This window comes from Lathamus discolor, chromosome 3 (assembly GCF_037157495.1).
Source record: "Lathamus discolor isolate bLatDis1 chromosome 3, bLatDis1.hap1, whole genome shotgun sequence".
NCBI lineage: Eukaryota > Metazoa > Chordata > Aves > Psittaciformes > Psittacidae > Lathamus > Lathamus discolor.
The window spans coordinates 35,536,589-35,558,726 of NC_088886.1; the positions used below are offsets into that span (position 1 = coordinate 35,536,589).

General features: G+C 38.9%; 1 protein-coding gene across 1 annotated transcript in view; it reads right to left on the minus strand.

Annotated features, from left to right (window-relative positions):
* LOC136011974 (multiple epidermal growth factor-like domains protein 6) overlaps positions 1–22,138 on the minus strand; it is a 208,289-nt gene that overhangs the window by 184,603 nt on the left and 1,548 nt on the right. The window contains exons 2-4 of the mRNA XM_065674625.1: positions 8,683–8,817; positions 7,942–8,051; positions 6,403–6,507 (exon numbers count right to left, since the gene is read on the minus strand). Of these exons, the coding sequence (XP_065530697.1) occupies positions 6,403–6,507; positions 7,942–8,051; positions 8,683–8,817 (350 nt within the window). The remainder of the gene's footprint in view (positions 1–6,402; positions 6,508–7,941; positions 8,052–8,682; positions 8,818–22,138) is intronic.

Below are 22,138 nucleotides of genomic sequence, written 5' to 3' on the forward strand. Positions count from 1 at the left end.
GGAATGACATATAGAAAAGACAAATACTGGATTCTCAGGTCACTTCATCTAAATCAAGAGCTTCTGCATTTGTAATATGCCCTATTTATATTAAGGTTGTTTGAAGTCTAGACTGCCTGCTATTTCATTGAAAGAAAGCAATTTGCTTTAGAACTGGCTGAGATGTCTGCACTGTCTACTTCCTTAGCAACATCAAGCATTAGTTGCTGCCTACAACCAGCCTGCCACATAAGACGACAGTAAAGCACCATCACACTGAACTGCCTCATGCTGCTCATCTCTCCTGTGCGGTTCACACAGGAAGGGAAGCATCATGGTCTACTCTACGCTTCAGATAAGATGAAACATGTCAACACACCTTGTTAGCTGTGCTTGTTTAAAACACATCCACGTTTTCAAATTTCACTACTTGGAAGGGTTTTGGATACTCTAGTACAACCCCACTTACTACTTTGACAAGTGCTGAAAAAGACACTCATTACCATAGCCCCTAATGCAGGCACAAGCGGTTGTACAACTTTCAAGAGCACGTACCAAACCAACAGGATGCTCTCAAGCTGTCAGAAGCTCACATGACACTAGTGCTTCTTTTCAGCAATACAAAGGAACAAAAGCATCTACACATTCATATTTTCTGTCAGCCAGTGCTTCTTAATCACAAAATCAGAAAAGTATGGTAGCCAAAGAAAAAGTTACAGGGGTGATGGGTCATTTTTCCTAGGAGCTGAAAAGGAGCAGAGAAAGAACAGCAGGGCCCACTAGAAGGAGAGGATAATCACAAGGTTTCTTTCTACCACAGAACAGGTACCTAAGCAGCCTAATCAGTCATCTCTGCTTCCCTTGCAATGACTGGCTTGCTAGCTCTTCACTAGTGAGACTAAGTCATTTGGAGCAGAATGACTGTACTAAAACAAAAAATTCCTGATTATCTTAAAGAGATTACATGCACTACTCTAATCTGAATAAATGACCTTTGTGTGATCTTCTTCCACCCTCCTATGGGCTAATGATAATGTTCATGTTAAAAATCTTGTCTTCGGTAAAACTGCGTGGCCAAAATATGAATATAAAATTTCATAGCCAAAATATGAACACAAAATGAAAGAACCACTGGCAATAGTGAAAGCCTTTCTATCAGCAACACTGCTTAAGTACTTTTAACAACTAATTTACCCTCACAAATACTCAGACATTAGGTAGTTCCACTGGGAAACAAAGATCCATGAAAACTAAAGACATCTCTATGGGTAACAGACCCATGGGAGTTTTAAGCTTGACATTTTAAGGAACCTACAAAGAATGAAAACTTGTAATACTGTTTCATGGATATATACTGCCCTGTAAGGCTTACCTAGGTCTCCATCTCAAATAATAAAATATGCATCTCTAGAAGAGATCAAAATGGCAGTCAGAACAATAATCAGAAGTTCTATCAAATGACTTTGCAGGAAAAAATATTTCCTAGAGGAAAATTGAAGAAAACTCTTTTTTCACAGTGAATGAGTATTTTGAGTTGTGAGAAGATCCAGCCAAATGCCTGCCATTTGACTCAATGGTTAAAAAAAAAAAAAAATACAAAAAAAACCCCAAAACAAAAAAAACTCAAAAAAAAAAAACAACCCCAAAGACCACAAACAAAAACACCCAAATAGAAAAACAAAATACAACCAAGCCTTTAGGTAGTTCTGTAATTTAAACTCTGATCTACTTGGATTAGGATTTTTGTTTATATAGTTCAACATGTTAATAGCATGTGACCAGAGGTAAGGAAAAGATTGACAGCTAGTCAATGAACTGATTAATATCTCGTAAGCATTTCATTTTAGCTACCCATTCACTGTGCATTTTGCTTCTATATACACATTCTAATGCTATTACCTTATGCTTAATTACTTAGGTCTCAAAGCGCTTCACAAAGGAATGAGCTATCATTATCAACATTCCATATACAAAGAAATTGAGGCATAGCGGTATAACTTGCTAAAAGTTACTGAACTAATATCCAAGGTCAGTGGCAAGCAAAAAGCAAAGCCCTTATCTCAAATATCAGGCGAGCACTATATTCAGCAGACTACACTGCCTCTCAACATGTAGAGTTTCCCAAGCATGAAATCTTTAGTCATCTACATCAGGCATTGCAAGAGAATTAATTTAAAATTCCACCTGCATTACAGCCAACACCACATTGTAAAACTGAAATATATTGACACTTGATAATCTGTTAAACACTGGAATACTGTGTTCAGCTTTCTTCAAATTATTAAGCTCAGATGACAAACATCCTGTCATTGTAAGATAACTTCCCTGACAAGTCTGCCTTGGTCATTCCTTACCTACTTTTATATGTCTTCTGATAACACTCATCATCTCAGGAGGTGCTCAGTTGCAGTTACTCTTTCCTAATTACGGTAGCCTCTTACAAAACCTTTGTAATGCTGGTATTTTGTTTCAGTCATGAAATTCTAAAGCTTATTCAGTTCTCATTCTTGGTTTTACTTTAATTATTAAAACCAGCAGGAGGCACTTGGTAAAACCTGTAAGAACTTGAGGTTTGATTTTAAGAATCAAAACTAGCCCTTCATTTTAAATTGAACAATTTTATGTATACAAGGAGTACATAAAGCTACTCTTGTTTATAGAACGTGGCATGCTTTCAGTAGCTGCATATCCAAGTACAAGTCTCAGGGCCAAATTAAACAAGCTGAATGAAGTTAATTTACTGTGATGTCCAGCTCAGCTGGCTAGCAGGCCTTGAACAAGATTACCAGCACAACTAACGAATAACAATGAAACCAGCACTGCAGCAGATTTGATTCTTGGCAGTGGCTTTTACCATTTCTCTTCTCTGTTACATGTATTTCTTCCTCCCCTTCACTGGGCTCAAGAGTAACAGGAATCTCAACTCTCAAGCAAGTAAAGAAATATAGAAGGAAATACAGCTTGCAAGTTTACATTGTAATGGATGTAAGTCTATTATCACAAGACAAATTGCAGCAGACAATGTAAGAGATGGCTCAATCTGTTACTGAATCCTTGTAATGGCTATATGAAGGGCTCGACCATTTCACCAATAAATCTTTCTTCTAACTTTTTATTGCTACTTGTGAGGGTAAAATAATAAAACTATGGAGTACACTGTGGAAGCAATGCAGCAATACATTTCTAGTCACAATTACCTAAAGTTCATTACAGGACTCATAACATTGTGCTGCAGGCTGCTAAAGCACGACATGATAAAGTCGTTAGATGCAATCATATCAATTGTGAATAGTTGTCTCAGCTGCAGATTGCTATGATGCACTTGGCTATTATAAGTCATGCTCAATGATCCATATCAAACTTTCTGCAGGACAGACCAGGACAAAGCATGTAGCAATTTGATTTGCAGGAGGCTGGCCTACCTACTAACTTTATGGCAAATATAAAGGTGACAAACAGAAAAAATAGATTAGGAATGTATGCTCCCATTTATCTTTTAGATTAACTGACTTTAATAATATTTTTATAACAGTTTATTGTCTGTGGATCGTAGTGCCCAGGAGAGAGATAATGAGATCCACTTCACAAGTGAAACTTCAGAATTAGCTATCACTACTGAATGACAGAAACAGAATAAAGATGAGCAAAGAGGTTTGAGAGGGGAGCTATAAAATGGAATACATAGCACAATTTTGCTTAAATGAGTGTACGTATAGTTAGGAAATGCTCATGGTTCCCCCTGTGCCAAGAGGCTAACAGGAGGCCACACCACCAAGAGTGATGGAAACAAAGATTACAACCAAGGAATGCCTGATGGGCAGCTTTTGGCCAGAAGTTTGTGGTCTCATATCCAGTTAGAGCCTCTCTTTCCCTGTAAAGCCCCCAAAGTACTACCTGAACAATCCTACCGAAGACTCAATTGAGGAACACAGTTGAGAGGTAGAAGTGTGCCTCTGTACCACAGTGCTCTTTGATAGCTTCATGCATTATACTATAATCTTTTCTACTAATATTTTATAGCACATGTTCCAAGATTATAAACCACGGTTTTCCTGACACCCACCTGTTCCTCAAAGCAAAAGATGCTGGTAGGAGAGATTCCTTTTCCTTTGGGTTAAGCATTGGAAGGAAAACAGTTTATTTACAGTCAGGCTGCACAGACAAGTGGGGAGGAGGGGACAGACTAAACTGCCTATAAGCTCAAGATATTACTGCTAAGTAATGCAGTCACATTAAATTCAAACCAATTTACAAGAGCAATATTCCAACATCAGACACAAAAACAGTCTATAGCTTCTGATTCCTCAGTACATTTTCTTTAGTTCTGCTTAGAACAAATACAGTACAAACCTCACCAACATCTAACTGGAGATGCCTGCAACAGTTAAAGAGGCCTTGCACTCTAAAGTTACCTTGTTTTTGTTAGATAAGCGAGTTGTCCATGAAAGTAGTTTTTTCCCTTCAGAATTTAATTTATAAACTTACCCCTGCCAGACTGCAATAGCAGCAACTGTATAAACCTGAAAATTACGACTACCGAAATTCCATTCAAACCTCAGGAATCAATAGAAAGCAGACAAACCACGAAAATAAAAATCCACCCCACTGCAAAAAGCAAGAATCTCAGAATACCTCACACTGGTTTTAGTATCTACAGTCAAGAACCTGTGACACAGAGGCCAAACAATCTCATTTCAGTTTGAAAATCTGACCTGTGTTATCCACATGTCACACCCACATAATCTGCCTCTTAGAAATGCCTTAGTGCTGTAGGCATTAGCTAGAAACAGGAGAGTCAAACTAGCAAAGACTGTTTAGAATTTGCTGAGACTTACATTGTATTTGGCAAAAGCTTATTATATGGGCTCCTTAGAGATCCTGATCCTACTTACCTTGAACCAGCAGCTTTACTGTAAGTCAATAACAAAGTAACCTGCATTGGTGTCACTCTGGTTCATATCAAGTGACATACATAAGCTTGTTTCTATGGGCAGTAAAGAAAAACACAATTACACCATCTCCCTTAGAATGTGCTCAACTGAACTCATGCCTGAAGACAGATATTGGCACACTGTGGTCTGATGTGAATAGACGTTTCCTTGTAAAGAGCTCTGCATTTTATTTAAACACTTCCTTATAGTGAAAGATGTCATCTATGACTAGGCATGAATAAATAAAATACATAAATGAACCATGAAACTGCTGCAACATTTGTTGACTTTTTACATTTCCCACTTACCATGCCTGTTGCAACTCCAGCTGCTTTATACCTTTACTGAGGGAGGCTGCTACCCATACAGATGCAGCTGCTTTGGTGTAGTGAGCCCACACTATCACATAAGCCTTGGTGGAGCCCAGAGATCAGAATATGACAAAGGTTATGAAACAAGCATGAGAAGCCACATATCAAGTACAGAGCTTAGCTTTAGCTTTTCAGCTCTTAAACGGATTGTTGTAAACAGTTACGTTCCTTCCAACTTATACTTCATGAGAAATGAGGCAGGTGAGGATGTGAACATATGGGAATTTAAAAGTGAAAGACTTAAATATTCAAAAATCTGTCTTTCTTTGAAAGAAACACAATGTGATTCAGTTGAAAAGGAAATTATCGTTTTCCTAATACAAAAGAAGTCCTTTGTCCCAGTCACAGCCTACTCTGAAGGAATAACTTTTTCCTCCTCCCATAAGAAGCCAGATGGATGCAGTCTTGTAATTTTAGGGAGCTTTACACAGTATGTGATCATCTTATTCCACGTAAATTACAAGACAACCCATTGTGGGTTTATTAGATTATGAACCAGCATATGAGAGAAAGATTCCCACTAAGAGTGGGTGATAGTATAAATTCATAGAATTTAGTCTCTAATAAGCTAGGACACAGTTACTGAAATGAACGATTGGTGCATGAGTTATTTCAAGAACACTAGGAAATACATGCCAGTGATCTGCAAAATCAGCCTTCTTACTTACAGATGCACCAAAAAAAAAAAAAACATGAAAAAATACATTCAGTTCATTTGCTGCATTTTTTTTTTTTAACCTGCTGTCCAAGCTGTTTTGACTCAGAATTTATTCTCACAAAGGTAAAAAGCAATGCAGAGAAACTTAGCAAGAGCATCACGAGAACATCCAAGTTCAGAAGCAATAGAAAATACTCCACTGGATACCACTGATGATATTCAGTGGTATTATCCACTACAGAAACTCATCTGATATCAACCAAGTTAAATTTCTTCTTGCTTTGTTAAAATTCAATACCAAACAAGGCAAATTCTGGAAAATAAGAGAGTGACCAAATAACAAGTTAGAGTGCAAAGGCAACTTTAAGTCTACATTAATAAAATGCTCATGCTGTAACAAACATTGTTAAGCATGCTTTTTACCCAAGCACCAGATGCATTTGAGACATTTAGTTTGACTCACCATACTGGCAGCGAGGACCCTGAAATCCTGCAGGACACTGGCAAACCTGGGATCCTGCTTCTGAACACTTCCCTCCATTGAAACAAGTGCCAACAGTGCACAGCACTAGGACACACAAATAGAATGAAATGAGGGTGGGTGTGTTACTGGTTTTTGTGCCAAGGGTCTTCCAGAATTGCCTCTTCCTGTCATAGTCCTGCTGTAACAGGAACTTCCAAATAAGAAGCTTTTTATTTAAGTGGAGAGGTTAGACTGCAGTAGAAATTATCATCATGTTTGGAGGTACCACATTGATATGAAAAAATTTGACTTTAAGTGAGAAATAAGACTAAGATAATGCAGTTTAACCTGAGTATGCTTCAGAGGCCAAAGACAGTTTCTTGGGACTCAAAGCAATGCCTGAATCCAGTATTAAAGATGACATGAACTGCCAGAGAATAATGCAGCAATGGTTAAGAAGCACTGGTGTACTAAAAGATGTTATATATATCGAAGGGAATTAAAATATTTCCTTTCCTCCAACACCAAACATTATTTATTTACTATAAATTAAATTCAACATACTTGAGACAAACTTGCAAAGAGTACCAAAATATAAAAGACTAATTCAACCTCTTTTGTGCCTTTAAAGAATTCAAAGCAAGCCTGCACTGCTCTTTCAGGAAGAAAGGGATTTTATATTGCTATTGGTGTTCAAATACTTAAAACTCCTTTACACCAGAGATTAAAAAAGAGATTGTAAACATCTCTTACAGACTTCTTACAACTAAACAGGTGCACACTAAATATGTAGATTCAGTCTGAAACTAACAGGAATACCTCTTAGACTTTTTTAAAAACAGAGACAAACATAAAAGCAGGCTTTTTGAGTGTATCCCTCGAGTTGGTATGAAGATTAAAAGATACAGAGGAACAGATGCTAACTTTCAAACAGAAAATACAATTACTGACAAAACAGAAACAAAACTAAACACCAAGTAGATTGCTATCTTCTACTCATTGTTAACAGTGGCTAAATTGCAGCCTTATCATTTAAATTAAATTCCATCTTTCAGAAAAACATCCAGTCATGATTAAAAATTACTGATAGGAACAGGTTCTCAGATGGAGGACCCTAGTGTAGGAACACAATTGCTTCAATGGCAACAGCAGCAGTGAAAAAGCCAAAACCAGTTAGACTCTGCAGTAAGTGCTATATCTAAGAAACAAATGCCTTACAGCAGATTTCTTTGCATAATTTGGGTAACAGCAATAAATTTGGTTGGCCTGTTAAAGTCAGGCTGGCACAAAAGTGCTGCAACAAATATAATAAAAAAATTCAGTTTCCACTGTTTAGAGATACTTGATAGTACTGCCTATGACAGCTTTTGTATTTTAAAATGAAGTTTTCTTACCCATCAATAGATTGCCTCCTTTTAACTGGAAATCCCAGTTACAAATAGCAAGAAACAAACCCCATCTTTCTAGAATTAAGCATAGGAAAGTAAGATCTAAGCATGTCACCTCTCTTTGTTTGTCAAGGTTTTGCCATCAACTTACAATGCAAACAGCCAGGTTCATTGTCATGTTGGACCCATCCAGGGCAGCATTTATAGACAGTCTGACGCTCCAATCTGTACACCTGCTTGTAAATTGTGTAGTACCCAGACCTTTAAAGAGAGTAAGTTTAAGAGAACACTCAACTTCTATTCCAGTTATTTACCTCTCATCAGGAATAAAATGTATTCATGTAATATTTACGATACCTTTTTTCAGCCCCTAAGAGTAGTTGTTAAAAATGAAACAAAGAGTAAAACGCATCCTGATAACATCCAATGCTCTATTATGTCATGTCCACATATTTTCTGATTAATTTGTATTCAGACTAGTCAAAGGTGAGTAATTTTGGTTTATAATCAGTTTGAGGTTTAGTTATTGGGGGAGTCAGATCCATCAGTTCTAAGCATGACAGAAATAGGAAAGTTCAATTTTTCGAAGTAGGTAACTTGACAGCTAGACTTGACCTGAAAAAGACAGGAACACTCTCCAGTAATATATAATTATGATCTAAAGCAAGCCAAGAAGTTCATGACACACCCAAAGCAAAACAAAAAATAGCTGCATTTTCTACTCAGTAATAATAGACAAAGTAAAACCTCAGCAGGACACCAACTATATTCATAACTACATCGCACATCTCTGATGAAGTATTTTACAGCTTCCCTCACAAAAAAAAAGTTATAAAGAATTTGCATTAAGCTCAGTAAAAGAATCAATTTATAATTATAGATAATGGACTACCTTCTCTCATAGCGGGTACACCACCTCCTCTTTGCGCAACCTTGTTTCCACATCTTCACCATTCGACTAAAGGCTTGGACACATGGCTGTGGGTGTCCTACCAATGCCAACTCAAACACTGGACAGACATTTGGCCTTGAGGGAAAGAAAGATATACTTTATTATTTCTAGCACAAAATTTAGTCTAGAGAAATACAGAAAAGCATGTTGTGTCTTACATTTAATAAAATTTGAAACAGGTTTTTAAATAGCTATTTAAAAAAAAAAAAAAAACAACCTAGTTCTATGACTTTTTTCACCTTGACCTGATCAAACAGCCACCTTGCTAAAAATCCAGTATCGATAACCAATTGACAAATCATGATCCCATGACTTCAGAATGGCAAATTGTCCACAGGTATTAATGAAGCCAAGACTTCATTAATGTATTGGTTGTCCAAGTCATGAGCACAAACACATCCTGCTGGCAATTTTTACATGAATGCCCCAGCTAGCAAAACACTACTGTATGCTGTTCCCAGAAAATGAGCTCAAGTGTTGAAGCACAATGTGACCGACAACCCAGCAGATGCTCTTCCCTCTCCCTCAAAACCACTGATCTACAGCAACTCTTTCAGATGAGGTACTGCCTGACAAAGGATGGTGCCTCACAAACTGAGGAGCAGATGACTGAGGCTAGGCAGCTTGAGAGGCTCTTCCTACACTAAGACCACTGCAAGTCCCACCACTAGGTCTTGTACATGCAACAGCCCCTATTTCAGTTGACATGCAAGGGCAGGAATCAAAGCTTTAGGAACTGACAGTGCCCGCCTTATAAACAGTACACAAACATACAATGAAACTCAGGCTCCATACAAGTCAATGGAAGATTTACACTGGATTCAAGGGCAGATGCGATTTATCTAATCTAAACTATTTGTTACAGCAAATTCATATTCTGTAAGAGCCCCTCTCTGCTATTAGCCCCCTCAGGGAAGCACACGTAATTTGTAACAGGAAGTGTGTTGTTCTCTGCTGATTATTCCTAAAATAAGAAGACCAAAATAAAAGCATTGCTTTGTAGGATGGCATGTAATCTCCATCCTGCTACTGAGCCCTAGCTAGAAAAACAGTAGGATTTCAGGAGGCATGGAGGGTAAAAAAAAGAAACAAAAAACAAAATGACAAACTTACATGCTGATGGTTTTGCAAAGACTGTCATCATTATTAAGATTTCTTTGCTGTGCTGTAATTTAGGAAATGCAGTATGCCAGATAATGACTGCATAAAACTTGTAAGGTCTACCTAAAGCTACCGAACATGGTGCAGTTTGTTATCTTTTAAGGTAGGAGCCTTCTGTAACAAAATGATAGTGATTTTTAGTAGGCTACAGATTGTTAACATAATTAAATCATGAATTCCGCAAGACAGCCTGTTCTAGTTGGTGAGGCTTTGCAAATTTAAGCACAGTGGGGCTAAAAGCAGCATCCTTGCCTACCCCCTCTGGTAAATGGTAAAACAACATTGACCAGTTGTGTCACAGTGGCCAGCAGACAAGTCCTTCCCCAAATTCACATTTGAGATCCCTCTTCAGGCCAGAAAGTAACAAAGAGTAATACACTTGTTTCCTCTGTCAGTCATCAGAGGTATGAATGTGAGCCTGTGCTGGAAGACAGGAGAGGGTTTTTTGCATTAATAAGAAAGAACTGCTCTGGCCCAACAGCTACCTGGCAGTTAAGGTTACCATTAGTTATACTGGATATTCTTAATAGCTCTTTCCAGCTTTATGGTGTTTTTTTTATCTCAGAGGCCCAAAGTACTTTACACCTCCCTATTATGCCTGAACACCATGCAAGCTAGCCTTTCTAATGAAAAAGTAAGTCTTTCATCTGCAGGTCTTCAGGTAGTTTAAATTAAGCCTGTGCAGCACAAGAAAATATGGTAAGCATGGTCATTTTTACTGCTGAGCTAAATACTCAGAAGAAACCCTGCCTGCCTACATCAAGTCCACTCCACAATATTCCCAGAACCGTGCAGAAGACACTCAGTACTTGCAGATGCCAGTCATGCAAATCACACACAGAATGAGAAACCCAGCCAGGTCTCCAAATGTAGTACAGCTCTCCCCAGCTAAAGGTAATACCCAAGATACCCGCCTCAACAAGGACCTTCACCCAACAAGGACACTTAAGCAGGACACTTATGTAGAGAGGAAAAAAAAAAAAAAGATTTAAAAATCAACCAACCACCCCCCCCAGGGAATTCCAGGTAGCCAACTTAAAATATATATGGTTTGGGTTGGAAGGGACCTTAAAGCTCACGCAGTTCCAATTCCCTGCCATGGGTGGGGACACCTCCCATTAGACCAGGTTGCTTCAAGCCCCATCCAACCTGGCCTTAAACACTGACAGGAATGGGGCAATGACAGCTTCTCTGAGCAACTCATTCCAGGGCCTCACTGCCCTCCCAGCTAAGAACTTCTTCCTAACACCTAACTTAAGTCTACCCTCTTTCAGTTTAAAGACATTCTGCCTTATCCTATCCCTACATGCCTTTGTCAAAAGCCCCCTACCGGCATTGCTTGTTTCCTGAACTTGAATGCCTGTTTCTCCCAGACTTTGGAGGAACTGCTCATCTTTATCATTCTAAAGCACACTTTCAGTGGACATCATCCCTCCCACATTGCTTCATATTCTGCCTCCTCCACTCAGTCCATTTTTATACTGTTCCTTATTTGCCATTCCTTGAGTTTGCCCTAACTGCAGTTGCCAACACTGTGAAGCAAGACAGAAGACAGTAGCACTGTAGTTCCAAACAGCCTTAAATTCCTCCAGAAACCACCCCTTGCTCTATGTTCCCATGTCATCTCCATTACCTAACAATTCTTCCCACGTGTCTCAGCTACCCCTTCCTCTCATATTTCATCACCATTTAACGTATTTAGCTTAAGTTTAGAGCTATTGTTCCGAAACCATTCTTAGCGCAGTCTGCCATTTGTTTCACATCCAAAGGAGATCTTTGTACTCTCAGGATCTTGCCTGCTTTTTTCCATTACGTCAGCTGGTCTAATAAAACCCTTGCCTTACTTAGCAACCATGCCTCACTTAGCAGGCTTTTTAAAATGACTCTCCCTCTAGTGAATAGAACATCATGTACTGATAATTCATGCATATCTCCTTTTATTAGAATTGCCTAAAACTTTCCAGATAAAGGTACATTCATATGCATTGCTCTTCCACAAATAAAGGAGAGAAGCTGACAATTGTTGCAATGACAATACCAAGCCCATCCTACAAATACTTACTCGTGATATTGCCATGTTTGCAGGAATAGCTGTATTGACTTCTATGATATAGTTAATAGGAACAAATGACACTCAGAACAAAACAAGCCAGCAGCATAAAGTCATATGTTTATTAAGATTTATTCAAAGTAAGCCATTCCTCCTAGATGCCCTTGGGATAATTTAAAGGCAGATATCAAAACCTCTGCTACACTGTAATTAAACTGCAGCAATTGCATAACATGTAATCCTCTGCTGGCAAAGCTGGGAAATAAAACATGCCCTCTCCAACAATTAGCCATCCTCACAACTCCCCCACACATTCAACACACTAGTTTTTAAGCCATCTGACTCACTGCTCTGACACGTTACCTATAAACTTAAGAGTTTCTTGAACAAGACTACAGCTATTGAAAACAGTTTTGTATTATGGCATTCTAGTAATTGGCGGCCATCTAAGACCGATTTGAAATCTCAAGTGGATGTAATGGTATATTTAGAGGAAGAAATTTTTACTCCCATGCCCTTTGCATTCAGAAAATATCTCTTAATGGAAGCTTAAGCATTAAAACAAGCAAAATTCACAAATGCATATTATGTTCCATGATTTGATTGATATACCAGCCCTGTAAAACCTTTTTATACTGATGCTCTCTGTTAGCCAAGACTAACATGAAGGCTATTATTAGCTTGTCAGTCTGACTCAGGCAAGCCCGAAAGCTCTCTTTTAATATTTGCATTAGGAGACTGCACTTTAAACAAAGACACCCTACACAGCCCCAGCTCAAGACTGAAGATTCTAATGAACAGATAATTAGACCAACATGAAGCAGGAGCAGCCTTGGCTAATCATATGGCTGTGATCCCTGTGAACCACTGCACAAGAGGAAAAGTTCAGAGAAAATTAAAAATATCTCCAGGCAGGATATAATTCATTCCTGCATTTAGAATTTTAAAAGGAGTTTGCATCTTCACACACACACAAAAAAAAGTCAAAATAGCTCCCACAGAAGTTTAAATAATACAAAGATGGCAAACCTGGCTCGGGAATCACAGAATCACAGAATCCCAAGGGTTGGAAGGGACCTCAAAAGATCATCTAGTCCAACCCCCCTGCAAGAGCAGGGTAACCTACAGTACATCACACAGGAACTTGTCCAGGCGGGCCTTGAATATCTCCAGTGTAGGAGACTCCACAACCCCCCCGGGCAACCTGTTCCAGTGCTCTGTCACTCTTACAGTAAAGAAGTTCTTCCTGATGTTAACGTGGAACTTCCTATGCTCCAGTTTACACCCATTGCCCCTTGTCCTATCACTGGATATCACTGAAAAAAGCCTAGCTCCATCATCCTGACACCTACCCTTCACATATTTGTAAACATTGATCAGGTCACCCCTCAGTCTCCTCTTCTCCAAGCTAAAGAGACCCAGCTCCCTCAGCCTCTCCTCATAAGGGAGATGTTCCACTCCCTTAATCATCTTTGTGGCTCTGCGCCGGACTCCTTCAAGCAATTCCCTGTCCTTCTTGAACAGAGGGGCCCAGAACTGGACGCAATATTCCAGATGCGGCCTCACCAAGGCTGAGTAGAGGGGGAGGAGAACCTCTCTTGACCTACTAACCACTCCCTTTCTAATGCACCCTAAGATGCCATTTGCCTTCTTGGCCACAAGAGCACATTGCTGGCTCATGGTCATCCTCCTATCCACCAGGACCCCCAGGTCCCTTTCCCCTTCGCTACTTTCCAGCAGGTCACCCCCCAACCTGTACTGGTACATGGGGTTGTTCTTCCAAGTCTATAAGCCTCAAGTTATGAGGCTGAGGCAATTATTCAGGCAAAGACTTGCTGCATGCCCACCCCTTGGCTTACTCTCCTCACCAGCCATTTGCTGCCCATTCCAGTAAGCAGCCCACAAGCTGAGTGGACTCCGATCTCAACCACCCAGCACCTGGACATACAGAGAGCATCCTTGAAGTCCTCCAAATCACTGGCAGTTGTAGTCATTTATCCTGACCTGCAGTCCTACATCTTCCACCTCAAGCTGTCACCACCAGTATCACCTCAACTGAGCTCCCCCAGGAAGTGATTGTAGCCTTCCCACTACTCATGGCAAGAAAAAACACAACACAAACAGCCTGTCTACAATGTCCCAGGTGAGGTTGTTGGCAGTTTTATCCTTTTCCATGATTCTGCAAGTCTGAGAAGGACATCAGTGTAGCTAGGTCTTTTACACACACTCGCCAGAGCATAAATGATTTTATATAGCAAGAGATGACCTCTCATGAAGAAGTGCACACGGTTTTTGTGTAACAAAGGAAAAGACGGTTACAGGTCCAGGCCATCTGGAGCAGAGGCAGCTTTCTGCACACACTCCTGGCACATGTGGTCCAAATGCAGCAAACAGAGGCGAGGAGATGGGAAGATATCTGAACACACAAGAGGTAGACAGGGAACAGCTCACCATTTCAAGAGGCCCATCATATCTCTATGACAGGGGTATTTTGTTAGTATGCTTAGCATGGGCCTAACACCTGGCTCTCTAACAAAGTAAATCTCTCATTCAATCCACCTTTTTCCAGCTCAAATCAAGAGGTTAAGGTAGGTAGATTTAATGGGAGACAAAGAGAGAGAGCAAACACACATCAAGATATCCCCAAAGGTTTATTTCAACAGCGCAAACTTTAAATCAAAACATTAATGTGTAAGCAGGAAAACATGATTTGGCTGTCTGATTTTAGGTCTTTCCACAGAGACTAAGTGAATGACACCACTTTCTACACTAAGCCAGAAGGCTGTTAACATCTTCCTAAAAATGGTATGTTGTAGCCTGCACTGCCTCAGCTGAAGAATCTGCAGCATGAACACTGTCGATCTTCTCATGAAACAGTCAATAGACGAAATCTGTCATAAGTGACTTGCCAGAATTCTGTATTTTCAAAACACTAATTGGTCGGTGCTCCTTTCCTTTATGCTGTTATTAAAAGCTTAGAAAAGCACAGTCTACATGCTTTCCCAGTTTCAGTTTGAAAAGATCAAATAAGAACTTTCCTTAAGGAAACCAAGATTACTGTCAGGGCTAAATTATCTACTCCTGTGATGACAATGGTTTTGCTGCGGAGATAAACTAATGTTGATCAGAACACAGTTGTACATTTCGACAATGGCTTTGCTTAGAACTGTCTCAGGGTATAAAATTGTCTGAATCTCCTCATACCTCCAGCTACCCAAGCAGAACATTCCTAGCTTATTATAAGGGAGACCTCTAGAAAGGCAGGTTGGCACCATGTACAAACATGCTACACTGCAGGGGAGAACTGGTTAGCAACATGATGTATGCAAACAATATATTAATTGGTTTGCTATAAATAACATCTCAAGTGGAAAGGAAGGAAAAGCAAGTTTTATCTGAACACAAAAAAAGTCAAATTAGGAAATAGGCCACAGAAACAAAAGATCCAAAAGACAAGTTATCTATATGTATACACATATATACATGTAAGCAAAGATAAAGATAAAACTTGTCTCTAGATATGTATTGCTCAATAGCAACAATAATTCACAAAGGCTGAAATGACAGAAAAGGCTTTTCTTCCTTTTTAAAATGCCACACTGCCCTTCTACCCTTAATCTATTTTAAGGCTCATTTTCCCACATTTCCCTGATAAAATTAATCAGCCCTACCAGAGACAATTAGGACACCCTGCTCCCTTGACCACTAATCAATCCCTGCTCTCTACTGATCCTGTATCAATATTTGTGATGTTTATATGCCCTCTGGGATACGGCTTGTAAGCACCAAGCTCATTTAGATTAGATCTCATTATCACTACTATTTTCTGGATCTGTGGACAAAGGTCCACCGCAGAAGACTCTCCTAAGCCCACAGGTTACTAATGCACTGCTGCGTCTTATTCACATCCTCTCTCCGATTACATGGTGCAGCTAAATAACATGAGGGTCCTTCCAACCTTTGTGCACTGCATCTAGATTAAGAGCAAATCAATATGAGATGATTAATTACACACAGCTATTATAACAACAATAAGATTTTTAGTTCCTACTGCTATCAAAGTGCAGGGTCTGTCGTTTAGCTTCTATTTAACTATCCTCCTCCTTCCCCCAAGACAGAATAATCTGTTTTGCTTAGCAAGAGAAGCAGAAGATAAGCGTGCACATCCAGACCATTCAACTATGGTTTGCTAGGTCATCTTTTGCTTTGCATTTTAAATTGAGACAATTATTTATTTATTTTAATAGTTTCACATAGCCTCAGTCCCCTGGAACATTCAGTTTTATGGTTTCTTCTGCTGGCTGACCTCTCCAGGCACTAAGGGGCATCTGCAAGATCAGGAGAGGAAGGCATCAAAGAACACAACCACAAGACAGCAAATGTATTATCACCACTTTAGCACACACCGCCAGTAACCTCCAAATACCCATCCCCGTTCATGCTCAGAGAAGCATGCATATTACTTGTATCTACTGTACCCAAAACAGTTGATTATCCCAGAATATCATTGCTTTGGCATGAGTTTTATTATAAACAAAGAAAATTCACTACCAAAACAATGGTACAATAATTTCAGAGACTACCAGGTATTACCATCTTCTTACAACCATTATACACTTTACTGGTACCTTCTGTGCACCTCTACAGATGTCTACACTGGGGTTATTTCTAAGCACATGACTTAAAGAACAGCATCCAGGAGCTTGTCAGCATCACTGCAAGTGGTGAGGCCTAGCAAGCCTCAGATAGCACTGACAAATCCTTCCAGCACACACCCTGCCTTACAGATAATTTAAGAACCTTTGTCCCAAGGATCCAACTCCAATGTAATTAGAAAACCGTATTGGAGGTCACACACAAAGAAGCTAAGAAATAGTTTGCACCTACTCATTGTTAAAAAAAAAAAACAAAAAAACACAAGTTGTCCAGAATTCAGACAATACCAAGCATTAAAAAATGTGAAATTATAAGAGGAAAGCAATCATACAGCATCAGTCATCTCTGGATGCCATTTCACATTAACTACACCCATCTCCATTACCATTCCATTGCAGAAAAGTATGTACCAAAAGTCACTCCAGTAAATCTGCCAGATACACACCCCCCCAGCTTCTTTTGGCAAGAACGCACCAGAGGGCCTGATGCTAAAAATATTAAAATACGAATCACAAAAAAAATGTTATACCATTTGTGTCATAAGGAGAAAAATCTCATTTTGGTTTTCAGCAAGTGCCACATTGTTTGACAGTGAAACTAGTTAGAAGGTAGCAAAATCCTCAGTTTCGGTTTGGCAACCAGTGTTTAGGAATTGTTCACTGCCTTTCTGGTGTGTGTCAGATTTTAACAGTTTAGAGCCAAAACCTCTTTTCTTGAAAGCTTACTTATGAGGTAGCATGCAATATATGCAAAAAAAGTCCCTACATACAAAGGTTTTAAGTGTTAAATATTCCAAGGCTTTTATCGGTACCACTTATGCAAGTGCCCATTTGACTATTTTAAAAACATTAAGTAATTTTGTTAGAGCTAAATGTTTTCAATAGTGGTAAACAGGGAAATAAAACTCAAACATTTGTATCTGAAATATTAGAAACCAATAGTGAAGTTCTAAATAACCCACAGTTTCCTCGTGTTACTTTACAGACAGAAAAGGGTGGACAGGCCTTGCCTCATGAAGAATACAATTATAAGTGATCAGTTCATGCAACTGTATTTCTCACCTTTGATGATGCATCTGTCAGGCAGGGAGAATGCTAGCAAAAACAAACAGAACAATAGCCCCCAAAGAGTATTATATGGGTCGAGGTGTACAAAAACTCATTTCCTACACAGCAATATCCTCACCTGAAAAACTAGGCCCAAAATAAACAAGTGTTTCATCTTCGATATTTTGTGAGTTATAAAGCAATACAAAGCACCTTACAAAGCCTCCTTCTCCAGCATAGCCTGAAATAGTATATTTTTAATAATGAATTAATTTGTGTACATAGAAACACAGTCTGGGCAGAGTGTTCCCTATCAAGCAACAATTTGAACCAAGTTCTGCTCCGACTTACAAAGGGAAAGCAGTATGGTGTTTCTACTACAGAATAGAAAAAAAGAAGTCAGCACTCTTACTAAATAACATTCCCTTTTTCACACACATAAAGGCAAGTATTTACCCATAGGTCAAAGGCACTGAGAAAAATACAGCACACCACTCAGCTTAAAAAAGCTCAGCCCACATTATATCCAGAAGCACACAACTTCTTATGCCAATGGCAGAAAACTCAAGTTTACCTCCAGAACAATTAATGACTAGTTTTAAACCGAGAGCAGCATGGAATCCAAAGTATAAAACCAAGACTACATATGTTCAGTATGCAATTTTGAAATGCTTTGATTTAGCAATAATGAAAGGAAATTTCTTTCTGCTCAGAAATAAAAAAAGTCAGATTTTAGAGAAGACGTAAGCAATAACAGGCTTGAATTTCAGAAAGAGGAAATCTATTAACTGTGTTCAAAGAGAGAAGGTATTTAATTGGTGAATAACACAAGTCTGCAATATGGTCTGTTAACTCGGAGAGCCAAAGCATTGCTTCCATCAAAGAAGGTGCTGCTGACAAGTCATCCAAAGACTGGGATTTACATTACCAAATAATCTTACCCCTTCTCATTCAGACTTTTCTTTAAATTTACTAAAAATTTTCCATGTTCTCTGCCATATCTAGATCACGGCATATCTAGAACTATGATAAGAAAGCAGCACCAGATATGAACCATGAAGAAAAAAAGCTGAAACGAGAAGGTGGTAATTCTCCTAGTAATCAGAAATACTGCAAACACGGACTAAATGCACATAATAGATGCACATAATAAATGCACATGCATAAATGACTAAACTGTATCAGTATTTCAAAGAGCAGCACAATTAAACCTAAAGAAACACTGACAAGTTCTCCCCTCTTAGGGTGCATTTTTGAGAAGTAACTTAGGAAGTCAAATCCCATTAAAAGTGAATGAGAACTAGGGCTTACCTACCTTAAACTTGCAGATTTAAGAATCAGATAGTATATATAAGCTATTGTGATTATGGGCAGCAATGTCTAAGCTTCTTGTAGGGACATTATGTGATACCCAATATGAAAATCATTTATAAATATTTTATACAAACATTTATAAAACTGGTATTTTACAGTCCATCATGAGATCAAGCTCATCTTTAATAAATACAGCTAGTTCAGGCTGTCACACTTTATGATTTTGTATTTGCAGTCTTACAGCTATTTCAAAATTTAGCAAGAAGTCTTGATCTCATTTTTCCCCTGAAAAGCAGGAGACAAATGTCAAATCAGGAAAAAACTACATATAGCCCTTTTCCATCTGTTAAAAGACTAAATTAAAATGAAGTTTCCTTTAGAAACTCTGAAACAGAGGCTTTAAGTCCAAACTCCAGACAAACTGATTTTGTGTTTTAATGCTGACCAGCACGAGCTCTATCTGGTGGCCAGATACTGTAATGCACAGGCTAGAAAGATACCCATCATAATATTCACGTTCATGAAGATGAGAAGCATCTCAGTTTTCAACATGTATTTTTCTTTCCTAGAAAGAACTACTGAATATTAAAAGATTAGCAGGAGAAAGGGAGGCGGGAAGGGGGTGGAGGGGAGGGAATGGTAGAGGACATGGCACTGTTGTATCTTTTACACCAAAGCATTTAAACCATGATTACTAGAATCCTGGAATCACATTATCTAAACCTCAAAGGCTAGAGGTAGCTACTATCCAAAAGTACTGAGGGTTTACTGCAACCTTACAGATTCTAGGCAGACAGGACTGGGAAGTAGTATTTGAGGTTTCAGCTGAAAAAACATCTGTTAGGTAAAATTCAGTAGCCTAAATCAGAATTTGGCAGCAACTCTGGAGTGCCAGCATCATTTCAACCAATGTTAAAAAAAAAAAATTAAAAAAAAAAAGTAGAAAAATTTTAAATACATTAGTGGAAAGTCAGGTCCTTCCCATCACCAGAAAACCTGCAGTCTTCTTTTAACTATCAAGTCTCTGAACAAAGGATATCTTATTCAGTGAAATTGATGGAAATTCTACATTACTCAGCTCCAAGAACCAAACATGCTCTGAGCCCTTATTTACCACTAGGAATACAAACTTTCCTCACGCTTGCAAATTGGTATCACTGGAGAGGAAAACACAGTGTATTGGCTAAACAGCCAATACACTAAGACAATTTTTCACCAACAAATTACTACACAACCAGCTTTTCACATCATTTGGACAGAATTATGACAAAACTCCAGGTGATACAGCTTTAGCCTGTAGCCAAATACTATATAGAAGCAATTTTTGTGTTACTTTGTTTTTTGTACTGCATTCCAGCATACTCAAAGTCACATGCAATTTGTTCCACTATAGCAATCAAAACTCAGAAGCACCTCTTTATATGAACATTATTTGTACAACAATAACTTATTTTGAAAGACACTAAAATAGTGTCCACAGCCACATCCGGTTGCAGTGAGACATGGTGCTAAAATAGTCCTGTATCTTTGTAGACCAATAACTGGTACAATTAAAAGATCAAGTTTGAGTGTTGCAAATGTAGATACCATCCAAATACTGCGTTTTCCTTTTGGGAGTAGGATTTATCTGGAGGAGCACAAACAAGCCTGCAGTGCCCCGCAGGACTGAAGAAGCTGGAAAACAGTTACTCAGGCATGAATCCAGCTCTAAATCCAGGTGTTCCTTGGAATGTGACCAAATTTACTTGCTTATGGATAGAATGAAAATATGCAGCTGCAACACTTGAGCAGTCAAAGAAATCTAAACAAAATTTGTTTATTCCCGGATTTCTACTGGATCCTTCAAAACCAAATCACACATTTTAAGAGTCATCCTGGACCTGCTAAACCACAAAGCAAGTCAACAGGCTTAACATAGACGGGGATGAAGCTTCTCTCATGACTTTTTCAAAGAAGTTCTCATTCATGCCACTTGGGAACAGAAAAATCCATTCTTGAGCCACATCCGAGTCTTCACTATGAAAGGTAATATTTATCACACAAAGGGGATTCCCAGCACATACCTCATAACCATTCCTGACTTTTGCTCTGTCCCGTATTGCAACTGTGAGCCAGCATCTGCACTTCTAAAACTTGCAGTGGAATATTTCTCTAGGAGAGGATTTACCAATTCTGACAGCAGTTCAAGCCCTCTACAATTAGCTCCGATTTCTGCACTGCCCCACAACTATCCCATCCTTCTGGGATGCACAATCCTGAAAGCAAACTCAACACTAGATAACCACACATCACACATACAACATCATTATGTACTGCAGTTTTAAATTACAAAGCTCACTGCCAAGTAAGCTGCTAAAAATATGCTTTTTATGATGAGAGATGGTTAAATCCTTGTTTCAAGGCCTAAATAGCATGCTTTTTGATGAAAACTGTGTATTTGTTCTCTAGTTGTTCCAATGTTCTCTAAACTTCTATTAGAAGATCATCAAGGGCTAATTGTCTGGAAATGTAGTTGATGGAAATAGCTAGTCATCCTATATAATCTGTTCTACATTAAATCTCCTCAGGGGGCTTGGAAGAAGAATACCAACATCCACACAGATCCCTTTCATTTTTAGCTGGGAGCAAATACTCAAGCTAGCAGCGGAACAAAAACAATTATGAAGAATATCCTGTATATCCTCAGCCACAAAAGATCTCAATCAAAACAACAGCAAATGCTAAAGAAAGCACACAACATGGTATGTTCCAAGGAATACATTTGTTGTTCTTATCCCATTGACTGCAGATAACCAGTGTCAAAAAAACCCAAACCAGAATTACTACAAAAAAGGTGATTCATTAGGTATCCTTTGAGTATTTCACTGTTTCTTGGTGAAAGCTGGCAGGCTCACTCCTAACGGGTTATCACATCTTGCATTTGGTCACATCAAAGGTAAGTAGTGTAAAGCAAGCTTGGAGTAATATGTATACTTGCCCTAGCTCAGCAAAAGTAATAAGAACTACAGTAATTGCAAGAATATGCTTCTTGGGAAAAGCACTTGAGGCTCTGCCATGGGTATGGATGGGTTTGGTGGGCTTTCATGTTGCTTTTGGATAACACTGCACTGCTGCTACCAATGACTCGAGCCCAACAGCAATATCCACATATGGTGTCATTTCCAGAAGG